The sequence below is a fragment of the Mya arenaria genome, chromosome 1, assembly GCF_026914265.1.
Source record: "Mya arenaria isolate MELC-2E11 chromosome 1, ASM2691426v1".
NCBI classification, from domain to species: domain Eukaryota; kingdom Metazoa; phylum Mollusca; class Bivalvia; order Myida; family Myidae; genus Mya; species Mya arenaria.
The window spans coordinates 62,164,032-62,181,540 of record NC_069122.1 but is presented as its reverse complement, the minus strand read 5'-3'; the positions used below and the strand labels follow the sequence as shown (position 1 = coordinate 62,181,540).

Genomic DNA, 17,509 nt, shown 5'->3' with positions numbered 1-17,509 from the left:
GTCATGTTTACATTTGAAATAAAAACTCATATGACAGTATACCTTAGGTCTGCCAATTCTATTTTGAACTTTTAAGTGAAATTATTAAAATAGAGTTTGTTTAAGAACATTAATACTCATTTTTTAGCTTGAAGAGCAAAAATTTATAAATCATTCACAACTTAAGATATTTTTACTTTGTACAAGTGATGCCTGTGACATTATGCCCATGTACAGCAAGGCCCATAACTCTGAAGTTAATAAATGTTGCCCCTTTATTGTATGGAAAAATCTACGAGCATCAGCTTTTTGCTCTGCAGTGTTCTTGTTCTGTTGCTTTAGCATGTTACAATTGAAGTGTTTTATAAATCAAATTTTAATGGTACAGTTATTAGAAGGTATTGTCATACATGTTTTGTGGTCGATGAAGGAAGCCAAATAATATAAATGGCATTGTTGCCCTGGATTTGAAATGTACGGTTCATAAGTTGAGTTTTCTTACAACACGAAAATGCATCAATTCAGAGTTCAGTATGATTATCTATGTGATATTTCGGATGATAATACCACGATAAATGATGATAAAATGTACAGTCATGGCCCATGTACATCTGTGAATGAGCTTGTCAGCAGATATTATCTTGAACGCACCCCTTTTGAATTAGCTGAAACCCTCAAACATGAAAGCAGCTTACTTTATCATGTATTTAGAACATTTATTGAGAAGGCAGGTGACTTTAATTAATTGAAAATCTGTCTATTTCAATGTTTTTCTGGTTCAACAGCACAGTAGGAGAAATTAACCTAAAATCTGCCAGGTCCTGTTTGGAAATAATGCACATTGGTTGTCATGACGATACCTATTTCCTGTAAAGCAGCAGTTTTGAAATATCCCAGAATCCCTTACTGAGATAACTACTTCCTGTAGGTGTTGTGAAATTCACAGGTAGTGGAATTTCAAGGTGCTTTCAAGAAAAAATAATTTCAAAATAATCGTATATAGCTATCATTCATGACATAAATACAAAATATAACTTAATGTCATGAGATAAAATCTCCCAACCTCATTGATCTAATTTTAACATTAAAACGCTGATATCAAAATAGTTTCAAAATATGTTAATATCATCCATATTAATGTCCTACACACACATCCTTGAGTATTGGCACGAAAAACGATATTTTCCTTGCAATTTTCTAAATTTCTCAAAGAACTGTTATTCTTAAATTAAATAGAAATTCAAAATGTGCACATAAAATCCTAAAAAGCCTTCCTGATGAAATACATTTGGTTGTCAATAAGTTACAAAAAATGATATGTTTCTATACATATATGAGCCTCTCAACCAATAATCCACAGGTAGTTGAATATAAAGGAACACCTGGTTGTCTGAAAAACAGGTTTAGAGACTTTCTGAAAAAAATGTGTTTAAAGTCAGTGCATCATTGTAATTGATTGCTTCACTGTTTTTCAATAAAAGTCTGCTTGGTAATTCATCAATTTTGTTCATGCAGATAAAAGATAAATAAATGTAAAGATCATGCGTGTCCCTCAGATGATCTGCATCCCACATTGAAATGGTTATCTTAAATAACAAAATTTATAGTCGGATATTTACTCTATTGGAATAAAGTCTTTATGATTTCATTGACCAAATATTTTCTGTTTGATTAACAACTGGCAGGCATATCATATGTCAGGAGCTCTATTAATAATACAAACAGTAGCACCAGAGACATTTCTTGGTAAATTCAATTTAGTTGTGAACCCTTAATCAATTCATAACGACATCCATTAAGACATACAGATGTTCCTTCTCGTACAATTTGCCTTGTAAAGCAACATGGCTATTGATTGGTTTTGGTCTGCATAAAGCCATGAATTTCTCTTAGGGTTAATTTTCCACTTTGGGCTCCATTTGGTGGTTTAGGTTTCATTTTTTTTCCCTAATAGATTTTATTTGCTTATGTAAGAATATAGATTTTCTAAAAAAACACAAGTATGAAGGAAGATGTCATGTACAGAAAGCTTTTACTGTAATCATTTTGTACACTTATTTCACCTTTGCCAAAATGTTTGAGTAATAGTTGGTACAAAATCCTCCTTGAGTCTCTGAAGAGTTCAGCAACCAGGGTAGTGCTGAGGCCAGGCTGTGCGGCACGCAATCATAGGCTATATGAAGGGTGCCTAGCGAGATCCTTCCCGCAGTTTCCGGGAAGACACCAGTACATGAATGTCCACATAGTTAAATCAACATGTTCAGGGCTATAGCTATGGTAGCATAGAACTGCATTTCTCATGGCCTCAATGATAACGCCCAAATACGCCCTTAATGATATGCCCAAACCAGGCGATCTTTCATTTGGGAATTGGAGCCTAATGTGGACTAACACCAGAACACAACCTTAAGTTTTTGGAGAATATTTTCTGCTTTTGTTTTCATCATAGAACCATTTATTTAGGAATCATCTTAGGTTTTGCAGAATCTTTCATTTGTATGCCTAAGTCAATAATACAAGATCTTTCCAGACCTATAATCTCCGTTAATGAAGCTTTATAGCTGCACTTTAAGAATGAACAGCATGTAATTAAAAGTCTGTTTCAAATAGACATATATCAAAGAGTGTTGGCATTAGTACTTGTTTTCGAGGCACTAAGGAGATTGTCACCACCACCCAATCATTATGGTTACGTCACTGGTTTTAGTGAAGCAGTGTTACAAAGTGTTGCGTCATACGGAATGATAAGACTTGTCAATGAAACCAAAATTTGGGCTTTCGCCTTTAAGATAATAATTGTGTTTGCAGTCCATTCCCTAGCCTAGCGAAGCAGGAATTTCTAGGTGGGCTTGAGAGAAACTCCCGCAGTTGTAGGTCAAGCTAATATCGGGCTTTAATGACTTCTAACTGATCATTATGTGTAAAACTACTTGCAAGATCATCATTATATTCTAGTATATTCTGATTCATTTTACATCACTGATGATCAGAAAAGGGACCTCAAAGTAGTCGCAAATGTTTGATGAAACAGTTGACAAGGGTTTCAGAGTTTGGTGGGAAAGTATATTGTAAAGATCATGGTTGCACCAGTGGTGCCCATACAGAGCAATTTAGTCCTTGGCTAGTCATACAAATGACAATAATGAACCTGTCCATAATTTATATACTAATGTACTCGTGACATTCCGACCTCTGAGCAACAATATATATATGTCACCTATTTATTCAGTATTATATTCACCAACATGTTCTCAACATGTGATTATTCAATAAATACTACTGAAAGTGCAGAAATAAAATCAAAATAGCTGAATTTATGTTTTTGTATTTTGATGGCCCAAATTATAATATAGACATCAAAGAGAACAATAAATAGGAACGAATCATGTTGACCTTTCCCATTTCATCCTAGGCTTTTCTCAAAACTTGTTCATTTATATTACAACATTTTTATTTTCTACCAAAAATCAACTGAGATCAAGCTGAACCGATTTTATACATACTGTAATGGTTCATAAATACCTGTAAGATAAATTCACATAAAAATCAGCATAAAAATCGAAACCATAGCAAATTGACCTCTTTGAAAAGTGAGTGAAATGACACTTTGATGGTTGATGATTACATTCTGAAAAACTGTCAGTGAAATATAAAAAATAACCCATGAGAAATGTTTTGTTGCAAGATAAATGGGCAATAGTGCCTTAAAATATACAAATATTGATGCCCGACCCTTTGAAGTGCTATTTTCAAAGATGTGCCAATCTTCAAAGCTATGGTTTTGTAATAAATATCTAATCAAACATTTATATGTAGGTTTGTCAAACTCATTTTGATTACATACAGATACTGGATAGTATTTATTTAATGAATTATTGATAACTTAAGGGTGTCATATTCCCTTCATTAAACTTGTATTTTTATTGTTGCGAAAGGAGTGGTCTGTTTTGATGATTAAAGGTTGATCAGCTTTCAGGATGGAATGGAAACCTTACTTTCATAGATTTCTTTGCAAAAACTATAATTATCCGATCAGTGCATAAAAGAAGCTATTTGCTTAAACGTTTAATTTATGAATAGCATATATATATATAGTGTCATTTCAATTGCTCATGGTTTATAATTATAAATACCTCAATATATCATGTGACCAATATTTCATTCATACACAACATTTATATACTTGTTTATTAAAATTTACTTCGGGATTGTTCAAAAATGGTTATGCCACTAATTTATGCATATTTGTGGTTACTTAGTCTTCAGATTTTGCAACTTTAATGATAAGAAAATAAAGTTATATTCCCCACACCTAACATTGTTATGCAACGATCACACTATCACCCTAGTGAGTGGGGGGAAAGTCAGCATGAAAGAACATCTTTTTCGCCCAGCTGATAATAAATAAGATATTTATACACATTACGCATGAACCCATGTTTGGATGAATATTTAATTGTTCTGGGAACACTCATTGCATTTAGACACTTAACCGCAAGGCCATTATAATAATACAAGTATTTTACTGTTAATTGGAACCTAAAGAAACAAAAAGAACCAAAAGAAAGTATTTGAACCCAATTGAAAAAAGACTATTATTGAGTGGTTTGTGGTGTGACCACAATAATGTTGTTTCTGGATGTAATATATCGCCACATTTATGCAATTTTGTTTTAGGTTTGTGTCGCGCAAAAGTAGTTTCATACAAAACATTACAAATAAGTTTGTCTTGTTTAGTTAAGTGGTTGTTAATATCATCTGAAGGTCCACAGTGTATTAATATGCAATAAAACCAATTCGAACACACTTAATATTGTTTTGCCGCAATCTTAACGCGAGTTTGACCATAATATAACAATTACTTCCATCTCATGCATGGATTTGTTTAAGGTGAACAACCTGATGAAATAAAACATGTTTTCTCGTGTAATAAAGTATTTTATTACATTCAGACAATAAAAACAGACTTTCTCAACAAATTTGTCAAAACTGTGGAAAGTGGCGAAATGTGTTACCATGAAGGGTCATGTCCAATACATGCGATTTCCTCCAAAGTGAATTGATTGCTTGGTCCCTCTTTTGTCAGGCATAGGGAATTGGACCAGAGGTTAAATGATGTCTGATCGGACAGGAGATAAAATACACTGGGACGAAAGTGGACATGCTAATTTATCTCTCAAATGGAAGTTTTTGAACAAAATTTATCTAAAAGGGAGAAAAATGTTTGGCAAACATTGTTTGTTTAGTTGATATGTGCAGACCACAAAATGCCAATGTTTTCGAGCAATTCTATTAACAATCCCTGACAAATATTTAAAATGACTAGTCTGCTCCAACATAGCTATAGATGATATTTTCATTTCTTGAAGCCCCGACCTTAATTATTATTTTGGTTACTTAAAGAAAAACAATAAAAAAAATTGTTGGGCCTTATAATTTATGTAGTTAGTTACTGTTGCAGTCAGAATAGTTCTCATGGGTCACATGTATGACATTGTTGAATATCAAGACTGGATAATGTCCCTTAGTTTAAATTAGATTAACTATCAATTTGGATAACCTCCCTTGTTTATGAAATCTCCATTCTGTATAGTATCTTAATTTTATGCAAAAATGTCTATTATTATTACAAATTTTCTTTTGTCTTTTCAGATATGGTAAAATCATTTCCACAAAGGCCATAGTGGATCAGACCACAAACAAGTGCAAAGGTAAGACTGTTTAAGAATTAACGACTGTGTTTTAGGGGAACTTAAGTCATCTTCAAACATCAAAAGAAGGTCTATCTTGGGTGTTACTCTTTATACACCTACAGGTTTTTGATAGAACACTTGAAAAGTCAGACATCTGCCTACCAGGTTTTTGTTCGAACCTGCATAACCACATGTTTATAGGGACAAAATAAATATTACTGTTATCGGATATTATCCATGGCAAATGATTTAAGAAAACAAGCCACTTGACCTATCACAACTAGCCTTTTTAAGTCAGAGTTCAATCATAAAAAGTATGTAGTGTCCTCTCATAAAACAGTGAGTTTTAAAAGACTTGAAAATTTAAATAAACTTATTAAAAACTGCGCTCTCTAGATTTGTAATGTTGTCAAAATTATAGAGAAATCTTCAGTTTTATTTTAATATTTTTACAGCATTTCAGCTGGTATCATCATGAAAATGTTCAAGTGATGAAAAGACTAGTTTGGTCAAACATGAAAGTTCACGCTTTTTCTATAAATGGCCCCATAGTCATCATTGCCCCTTACATTGAATGCAGTCAGTAATAATAGTCAAATCGGAAATCGGAATATAGTAAACTTGTGAGCATTTGACCCTGTTAATGAATATTCATAAGGCAAATCACTCAAGATAGCAGACAGTCTCCGGAGAAAGCTCTTGGAATCTTTTCACCGGAAAATATAGATCCTGTATCACATGTTGTTATTCACCATTATCGGGGTATTTACTTTCCAATGGCCGATATTGACCAACATGTTTGTCTGCCATCTCTTCTCATTATTATCCCTTTGTCTCCAGCACCAATAATAGATTATGTAAAAAAAGTTGCCTTATGGAATTTATATTTTCTGTTGCCTTATGGAATTTATATTTTATGTATAATGGATAGATTTTTGTAATGGAAATTTACATTTTCTATGGGGGTAGGGCTAAGAGTTTGCTAGTGGGTGTTGCAAAATACCCCCTTACACTGCTATTTTCATACTTTTGGTGTATTTTGAGTGTCATTGTATTTTGGACTTTGGTGTATTTCGTGGTTGGGTGTAATTGTTGGGCTTTTATAGAATCTCTCTATTGCATTTATTCCTAAATTGCATTTAGATGTTTAAAACAAAAGGCATGTTTCCAAGTCTGGGGTCCCTGAACCTGATATGGTTTCCTTATCGCTGCTGCTGTATCTTATTTTCTGCTGGAAAGACGTCAATATTTTATTCTGCTAAACAAACAGTAATTGTCTTTTTATGGTTTTGGCCCTAAAAACAGCCGGTGATTTTATCTCGCTGACAAAATGCTATAAAGAGCTGTCCTTGGTAATGACACATTGATTTAGAGTTGTATGAAGCATCCATGCAACAGGCATTCAACAGCCAATTGATAGAGCAGTAATAAAGGTTCCTATATACATATGTGATTAATTTTGATGTCTGTAACCCCATATGCTTGGGTATCATTTGGAAGGGCTTTATGTGTAGAGTAATTATATGTTAATATTTTAACGCGAAGAATATTCCAAACACGCTGTTTTGTCCAAAATTGGACATTACACTTCTGATAGGGTTCAGCAGACATTAACATTATTGTCAATGGCTGGTTGTTATCACAAGCTTATATGTACATCAGATACCTTATGTCTAATAAGCCTATGGCTCTAGAAGGCTTTTAAAATTTACTAGATGACTTTAATTTGTTTGATATTATGAGTCTTACTTATTAGGAGGTCCAACATATGATTCCAAGAACATACTTACAGTGGTGTTAAATTTCAAGGAGATGCCCGCAATTTATTTCTCTTGTTCTATGACACGATATCTTTAAACGAGGAAGCAGGCTTAAACATGGTACTGTGTTATATAGGATGTTTCTAGGCTTCTGTGTTATGTAGGAGGTTTCTTAGCCTCTGGTCTAGTACAAATTTACATAACATATCAAAATGGCCAAGTGTGCTCAGAACTTTCATCCAAGGTCAAGGCTACACTATTCATTTTCTAAGGACTGTTAAAATGATTTTTAAATAGTTTCTAGTCATCATTTATCAGACAGTTCTTGCAAGTGCCAAAACTTATCAAAAAAATATTTTCCATAAATACTGTCAGAGTGGCAGATACATAACAGAACCAGGAAATTGGCAACCTGTGGTTTTTCGACAAACTGTTGTCAGTGGATTTGAAACAAACCATTTAATTACCACTGTGTCTCTGCCAGAAAGTTTTGAACCCAGTCTCTCAAAGCAGTATTTACAATAACTACCAATCCATCATTAGAATGGACAACATTTTGTTTTCAGACAAGAGGATCATTTTTGTCATTGATAAGGATGAATGTCCTCTATTGCAAGAGTATAATGTGTAATAGTGCCAGTATTAGGACCCAGAAATGCAATGGTTTATGCCTGTCTCTTTAGATACGATTGTATTGGAAAGAGGTGTCTTTTTGGAGTTCAGCTTGGTTCTGTGGTAACTCTATTTTCTTGGTCGTTACAACACCATAAGCATTAGCTTGCCATTTGTTCTTCAAACTTTTTCTCATTCGTGCACATGATGAGTAACCTAACTGAACTGAACTTATTGGACAGTTGGCAGAACTGGATAAATATATGAAACAAGAATAGACTTGGTAGTATTAGAGCCCTGAACACCTAATTCCATACTTAATTATGTACTTACTATGATACCACTCACAAAGAAAAATACACACTTTATAACTACATATGTTTATAAAAGGGATGAACAAACAACATTTAACAGTAACAGAGATGGCATCAGTCTCTGATAATCTATATAGACCATGTTATAAGGCACACAAATAATTCACTGACATACATAACTCAGAAAGAGCCTAGTATCTGACATACATAACTCAGAAAGAGCCTAGTATCTGACATACATAACTCAGAAAGAGCCTAGTATCTGACATACATAACTCAGAAAGAGCGTAGTATCTGACATACATATCTCAGAAAGAGCCTAGTATCTGACATATTTACCCGGAAACCGACTAGTATCTGACATATTTAACTATGAAAGTGCCTTGTATCTGACATATTTAACCCGGAAAGAGACTGGTATCTGACATAAGAATAATCGGCGATGTTATGGCAGCAATTTCAGTCCGTATATGTAATGTAGCAGCATCACGCACTCTCTCTTATCAAAAAAATCAAATTAGATAGATGCAGGGAAATATCCCCCTTATATTATTCATCCATAAAAGCAGAGGGCTGATAGCCCTTTTAGTCAGAAATTGTCTGTTTTAGAAGATAAAATGTCTTTTATTGACTTCCTACTCAACCAGTTTTACACTCATTTTTTCAATCATGTAAAAGTGGTCTCATTATTTCCAGGCTGCAAGCTCACTTCATTTTTTTTGGCATTTAATCATAATACATGCAGCTCTTGGAGTAAATGTATGGTTGACCTGTTGGTCATATACATGTATATGTAAATTGTCTGAGTTCATATCCTATTGGAATAGAAATTAGCCATCTTTGAACCATTGCAAAGCATTAAGGGAAATTTAATGCTGAAATGGTAATGCAGCTTGTAATGGCCTTTATGGTTTGCTAATTTGGTTGAAAATGAAGACACTTTATTTGAAATCTTAGTAGAACCAGTTTTTAATGAATTTGAAGCTTGGCTAGCCAAGTGAAGTCCATTTGATAAATTATGCAGGATATATTTGAATTTGTTTTCAGTCCAAATTTCTGAATTAGCATTTAGATAGATGAATAAAGATTTGAGCAAATGTATTAGATGAAGTTAAAAGACGACATATTTCAAAGTCACGCAAACGCTTTTTGATGAGCCTGATATGATAAGACCTCCAGGTTTACTTTCCACAGGACATATTATGTACCCCTGTACACCTGGGCCTTGTTTCAATAAATGATCTTATTCATATCTTCAAAAACCTATAGAAAAGTCAAAGTTGGCACCAGCTTAGTTATTTTCATATGTTTAATTGTGTTTTAACAATAATACTGGTTAAAGGTAAGATTTTACAAAATAAAGAAAAAAAATGACTTTAATATAATTACACTTAACGGCTGAGATCTTTGATGAAATGGTCCCCAGTACTTCTGCATCACACTCTGTGACTACTAGAACACTATTCTGCTTCATTTCAGTATTGATTTCATGATGATAAAAGCATAAAACCCTTTAAACATTAATACAAAGTACCACTTGTAGTGTTAAATGCATCCTGATGTAATCACATGTTCTAAACACCATCATACAATGTCATGTGCTCTGTACAATGGTTTTATCAATCGAAAGCATACCGGACCTATCAAGTACCTTTTGTACTTTTGTCCTCATGATCGAATCATAATTATCTAAAGCCAACATGTGCATTCCATGTCCAACTTGATTGTCTAATTGTTCAAACCCTCTGAGCATTGGAATTGATTTTTTACCCACTTAATTGAGCAATATTTATCATACCAGACTACAAGTGTTTGCCTTATTAGTCAAAAAGCCTTAGGGACCTTGTGTCAGACAATTTGTAAATTATTGACAAAGAGCAGGAAAAAATAAAATAAACAATTCTTGGAAAAACAAATTCAGAAACATTTGAGATAAAAATAAATAACTAAAAATATTAGGGGAGGACAAATTTAGAAACATTCTATCATATTCTCCTGTTAGAAAAAAATCTGATTCAAAGCCATATTGAATAAATTCTGATAAATATATTTCATCATATGAATTTTAATAACTTGCCTGATGGTTTTGTAAATCATCTATTCTAACAAATAAAGGTATACAATGTATGGTGATACTGCTTCAGAGATCTGCACTACTTTGCTCTGCATCATGTTTGCTTTGCACCATTGCCAATGACTGAGTCCACACTTAGTCATTCCTTCTCACTGCTGGTGCTAGCTTCATCTCTTTCAAGTTCTGGTAATATCCCCAACACAAAATACACATCACCATTTTTCATTCACTGTTATAATAAGCAGGGCATTAGCATAGTACAGACATTTGTCTATCGATTTAAGAGGCATCCTCTGTTGTTTCAATATTTCCCAAATTGTATTTCAGAAACGTCAAAAGTCAACCATGATTAGTTGGATTTGCTCAGGATTCTAGAAATTAATATTGGCCCCATGATGTTTCCACTGTTATTCCTATCTTATTCAGGAGTCATTGTATAGTAATGTTTCTAATCTTTTTGAGATTATAAATTAGAGCTAGAACAAATTGTATGCGTGTCCGGAAAAATATATTTCATCTTTACTGAGTTTCTTATAGCCAAGGTCATTATAAGTTTGAATCTGTTTCCACTGGTTTAGTTTTTGTGGCCAACAGGGACTCCCATGACCTCATGGGTGGAGGGTCAGAACTCAATGTTTATATTGCTAAACCAATCTTAATCATCATCAGTGCTCTATAAATCTTTTATACAAGCTACTTTATCCTGAGTTCTTGCATTTCTTTTTACATCCATATACTTTTGGAAATATGCTAGAGAATTGTCCAGACCAAATGGAAATTTAGTATAATGCTAATAATTTTCTGCTTCAGTCTCCTGTTTCTCATTATTTTGAACATCAATATTCTTGGTCTATAGTGCAGAATGCTTGCAATTAAATTCAAATGCAACACATAAGGGACAAACATATAGCTATGCAATCTTGTTCAAATAAAATTCCAGTGCCCTGTAGCCAAATAACAGTTGTCTAACTTATGGCTCCAACATTGTCAAGACAATATTGTTTCATTATCAGCAGAACTTGTTTTGATTTTTTTAATGTTTCACATTCTATAATGACATCAGTTGTAGAAATTCCCATATGGTTTTGTTTTCCTTTCTCAGAATTAGATAATGGAGCTTCGATTAAATGTTCCCTGGAGAATTTAATTACACTCCTCTTATCTTCACCCTTGGCAGTTGAACAAGATGTAAATGGAATCAAGAAATTGTTGAAGAAATAATTTGAACCCAGAACTTGAATAAGGTTGCAGTGTTTCAATGAAATGACAGCATTTCCCACTGGCCCCAATATCACAAAAATGCTCAGTCAAATCTCAATCTCAACCAAACTTTCAGATATCTTACAAGGTGATGCTTTGCCAGACAAATTGAGAATCAAATCAATATGCCGATGTCAAGAGATTGTAAAAGACACAATTCTCTTAATTAGTACTATAGTATGAATGAATATATACTGGACATTTCAGAGTTCAATGTATTTATAGCTAACACTACCGGAATCAGGTTTCCCTGTCATTTTCAGTCAGCACTTGTCTGTTGTCTTATGGGCTTGTGTGTTCTCTTATAGGTGTGTACGTTGTCTTATAGGTGTGTATGTTGTCTTATAGGTGTGTATGTTGTCTTATAGGTGTCTATGTTGTCTGTCTTATGGGTGTGTATGTTGTCTGTCTTATGGGCATGTATGTTGTCTTATGGGTGTGTATGTTGTCTGTCTTATGGGCATGTATGTTGTCTTATGGGTGTCTATGTTGTCTGTCTTGTGGGCATGTATGTTGTCTTATGGGTGTGTATGTTTTCTTATGGCTTGTCATACTGTGTGCCTGGTGGGCTTTCATCAATTCTAATGTGCCTTTACACTAGCCTATTATTTGGCCATGTTTATCTTTAGAGTTTGTCCTTGGATATATTATTGTTGCTTTGTTTTCCTCTTAAAATGCATATTAGAGCATTTATGAATCTGGTACTTCTTGGTACTTTTCCTGACTTCCTGATTTGTGTCTACTCCACTTTAAGTGCAAGGGTATCAGTATATATCCTGTTCTCTTTTATCTTATATACATTATTATGATATTAATGTTAATACTTGCAGTTATTGGTGTGGAAGAAACATATTTTATAAGCAGTTTGCTTCAATTTAGACCAGCAAATGCTTTATAATTGTGGTCATTATTTCCTTAAATAGCCATTAATATTCCAATAACATAGTCTGTACCATTAGCTTAACGGCCAATTACTCAAAAGCAAGAAGCAGCTAGAAAATTTATGATCCTGTAATGAAGAAATAACCTGTTTGCGAAATATTTCTCTTCCCTAACAGACATTTTTAGTGTTCTCCATTTCAGTCCCCACATTTTTTCCTGTCTAATTTTTATTCCTTGAAAATCCATTTATAACTATTGACTGAAAGGATGTTAAAACTTGCTGAAAGGTTTATTATGTAAACAATATTTTTTTTTTATTATGCAACTACAAGTAAAATGCTCATTTAATTGAAACATGAACATATTATTTTGTATAAAATCGATGTAGGAATTGGTTGTGTACACGCACATAATCAATGGTAATTTCCATTGAAAGAGAGTTTTGTCAATTGGCATTGATTGACTCTGACACTAATTAAAGAAGAAGAAGAATGAGATTGTTTACCATGTAGAAAAACAGCCTAGTTTGTCTCTACTTTTAATTGATACATACAACGTCTGTCAGTACATCCCTGATTGTTCTTTTGTCCATTTCTTCTCATTGCATTTCCTTCTGTCAATCTCAACCTTCTTTTCGTCTGTCCATCTCTTCCTATGACATGTTCTTCTGTCCATCTCTCCCTATTACATGTACGTTTGTCCATCTCTCCCGATTACCTGTTCTTCCTATTTCATGTTCTCCTGTCCATCTCTCCCTATGGCATGTTCTTCTGTCCATCTCTCCCTATTACATGTTCTTCTGTCCATCTCTCTCTATTACATGTTCTCCTGTCCATCTCTCTCTATTACATGTTCTCCTGTCCATCTCTCTCTATTACATGTTCTCCTGTCCATCTCTCTCTATTACATGTTCTCCTGTCCATCTCTCTCTATTACATGTTCTTCTGTCCATCTCTCTCTATTACATGTTCTCCTGTCCATCTCTCTCTATTACATGTTCTTCTGTCCATCTCTCTCTATTACATGTTCTTCTGTCCATCTCTCTCTATTACATGTTCTTCTGTCCATCTCTCCCTATTACATGTTCTTCTGTCCATCTCTCCCTATGGCATGTTCTTCTGTCCATCTCTCCCTATGGCATGTTCTTCTGTCCATCTCTCCTGATGGCATGTTCTTCTGTCCATCTCTCTCTATTACATTTTCTTCTGTCCATCTATTACATGTTCTTCTTTCCATCTCTCCCTATTACATGTTATTCTGTCCATCTTTCTCTATTACATGTTAGTCTGTCCATCTCTCTCTATTACATGTTATTCTGTCCATCTCTCCCTATTACATGTTAGTCTGTCCATCTCTCTCTATTACATGTTATTCTGTCCATCTCTCCCTATTACATGTTCTTCTGTCCATCTCTCTCTATTACATGTTATTCTGTCCATCTCTCCCTATTACATGTTAGTCTGTCCATCTCTCTCTATTACATGTTCTCCTGTCCATCTCTCTCTATTACATGTTAGTCTGTCCATCTCTCTCTATTACATGTTCTTCTGTCTATCTCTCTCTATTACATGTTATTCTGTCCATCTTTTCCTATTACATGTTCTCCTGTCCATCTCTCTCTATTACATGTTATTCTGTCCATCTTTTCCTATTACATGTTCTTCTGTCCATCTCTCCCTATTACATGTTCTTCTGTCCATCTCTCCCTATTACATGTTCTTCTGTCCATCTCTCTCTATTACATGTTCTTCTGTCCATCTCTCTCTATTACATGTTATTCTGTCCATCTCTCCCTATTACATGTTAGTCTGTCCATCTCTCTCTATTACATGTTAGTCTGTCCATCTCTCTCTATTACATGTTAGTCTGTCCATCTCTCCCTATTACATGTTAGTCTGTCCATCTCTCCCTATTACATGTTAGTCTGTCCATCTCTCTCTATTACATGTTATTCTGTCCATCTCTCCCTATTACATGTTAGTCTGTCCATCTCTCTCTATTACATGTTAGTCTGTCCATCTCTCTCTATTACACGTTCTTCTGTCCATCTCTCTCTATTACATGTTCTTCTGTCCATCTCTCCCTATTACATGTTCTTCTGTCCATCTCTCTCTATTACATGTTCTTCTGTCCATCTCTCTCTATTACATGTTCTTCTGTCCATCTCTCTCTATTACATGTTATTCTGTCCATCTCTCCCTATTACATGTTATTCTGTCCATCTCTCTCTATTACATGTTCTTCTGTCTATCTCTCCCTATTCCATGTTATTCTGTCCATCTCTCCTTATGGCATGTTCATCCGTACATCTCTGAATTATTTGTAGACAGATTTAGGTTCAGATACAAGCTTTTGAGACTGTTAACAAAGGTTTTTCCCACAGGAATATTTTGGTTTCATAAGTATTTTTTTTAAAGTTTCGCATATTGAAAACGTGAGTTGATTTATGTCTGGAAACTGTCCCTCTAAGGAAATAAAGCCAAAGTGAAAAATACCAAAAGCTTTGTGGAGGTATTTGTGGTTTTATCCACTTTTCTCTCTACTTTAATAATCTCCAAATTCACACATAGACAAGGTTAAGATCTATATCAATAATCTGTCTGGATTACTATGGGTTATTGGAAGTTTCTAAGAATAAGTCATGTTCCTATTGTACCTATGACTGTTCGCTTATGGGCATTGAAAGACTTATTGACACATCTTTAAACTGTTTTTAGCAGCACATATTTTCTGCAGATATTTTTCTAGGGCTTTCAGAGTTTTTAGCGTGTCTGTTGTTGTTTTGTTTTTGGCAAAAAATGATGAGATATTCTGATAGCCGCTACAGCATTGTTGTTGTAGCTATCGCCATCAAGCATTTTTTATGTTGTTCATAACGAAAAAAGATTTTAAAAATGACCATGTACACTTGTGTTAATGTAGCCGGTATCAGCTGTTAATGGCATTTATGAATAATATTTAATTCTGAAATCTTACTGTTTTTCAGGATATGGTTTCGTGGACTTTGAGACAAACCAGGCTGCTGAAGTCGCAGTCCAGGCGCTCCAAGCTCAGGGAATCCAGGCGCAGATGGCAAAGGTAGGGCATGGGGTATGTAGGGGACTTTTTACAGGCATAGCCATTTAGAAACATTTACATTATGGCATAGCCATTTAGAAACATATACATTATTGCATTGCCATTTAGAAACATTTACATTATGGCATAGCCATTTAGAAACATTTACATTATCGCATAGCCATTTAGAAACATTTACATTATGGCATAGCCATTTAGAAACATTTACATTATTGAATAGCCATTTAGAAACATTTACATTATGGCATAGCCATTTAGAAACGTTTACATTATCGCATAGCCATTTTGAAACATTTACATTATTGCATAGCCATTTTGAAACATTTACATTATTGCATAGCCATTTAGAAACATTTCCATAATGGCATAACCATTTAGAAACATTTACATTATGGCATAGCCATTTAAAAACATTTACATTATGGCATAGCCATTTAGAAACATTTACATTATGGCATAGCCATTTAGAATCATTTCCATTATGGCATAACCATTTTGAAACATTTACATTATGGCATAGCCATTTAGAAACGTTTACATTATGGCATAGCCATTTAGAAACATTTACATTATGGCATAGCCATTTAGAAACATTTACATTATGGCATAGCCATTTAGAAACATTTACATTATGGCATAGCCATTTAGAAACATTTCCATTATGGCATAACCATTTAGAAACATTTACATTATGGTGAAGCCATTTAGAAACATTAACATTATGGCTTAACTTTTAGAAGCATTAACATTTGGGCATAGCCTTTTAGAAACATTTACATTTGGGCGTAGTTATTTAGATTTTTATGAACTTGGGTGCTTCTATGATATTTAACAAAAAAAGATGCATGTGCATGTCAACAACTAGATTTCTAGGCATAATACATTCCAATACAACTGCAACAGAAACACCGGGTTAATCTCTGGAGAAACCTAAAATTGAACCAAGATCCAGTTGAAAAGGGCACAAGGATCATGGGCCATACCCATTCAGAAGGGCACAACCAGGGACTGCTGCTCCTTTCTTGGTCTAGTTATTAAACTAGGAAATTAAATAAACATACTTGCCATATTTTTGAGAGGCTTCCCACGGGATTTTGGTCTGAATTCCAGGGGATTTTGATATTACACCAGCGTATTTTTATGCGACAAAAATTTGCGCAATATCTGCATTTATAATATAAGAACAAATACAGAAATACACTCAAACTACAATAATTTTTTGACTTAGTTATCACGGTCATTCATGGAATTTCACACTCATAATATTATTGATGCTTTCCACTGTCAACCTTAAGCAAGTTTTGATCCATATCCCCCGGCCGGGGACCAGGGGATGGGTCAAAATTCCGGGGGATTTTTCCCACCTGCTGGGGGATATGGCATGTATGAATAAATGCACAAATTTGTTCTTTAAATTCATTGTTAGGTGCAGAAATGAAAGGGTTATTGTTGTTTGACAAAAACATAATGGAATACCTGCAATGCATTTGGACACAATTCTGAGTAAACAAACTGTTTTCGTTCAAACCTTAGCAAAATCAAATTTCAATGTCGTTAATAGCTTCATTAAAATTGCTGTTTTAAGAGAAATCTGAAACGATAAAGCACTGTTTTATTTTAAATTTAAGAAATCTGTCTCTTGACAACTGCATGACTATCATTTCTCATTGAACTCTAAAGTCTGGTTTTAATGACTGATACGTTTTGGGGGAACTTGTTTACTTCTAAGCTTCTTACATGAAAAATATGATTTCAGATACAAAAAAATTGTATTGAAACGTTAGACATGTTACTATTCAATGTTCCCCCTACCCTATGAAAGAATAAAGTAAGTCAACAGTTATTTTAGCGTATGTC

At 34.1% G+C, this 17,509-nt stretch overlaps 1 protein-coding gene across 7 annotated transcripts in view; it reads left to right on the top strand.

Annotated features, from left to right (window-relative positions):
- LOC128240159 (RNA-binding motif, single-stranded-interacting protein 2-like) overlaps window positions 1–17,509 on the top strand; it is a 49,709-nt gene that overhangs the window by 13,159 nt on the left and 19,041 nt on the right. For all 7 annotated transcript variants that reach the window (XR_008262084.1, XR_008262080.1, XM_052956684.1 and 4 more), the window contains exons 3-4: window positions 5,632–5,690; window positions 15,561–15,652. Coding sequence is in view for 5 of the 7 variants with exons in the window: in XM_052956684.1 (XP_052812644.1) it covers window positions 5,632–5,690; window positions 15,561–15,652 (151 nt within the window). In the remaining 2 variants the exon portion in view is untranslated. The remainder of the gene's footprint in view (window positions 1–5,631; window positions 5,691–15,560; window positions 15,653–17,509) is intronic.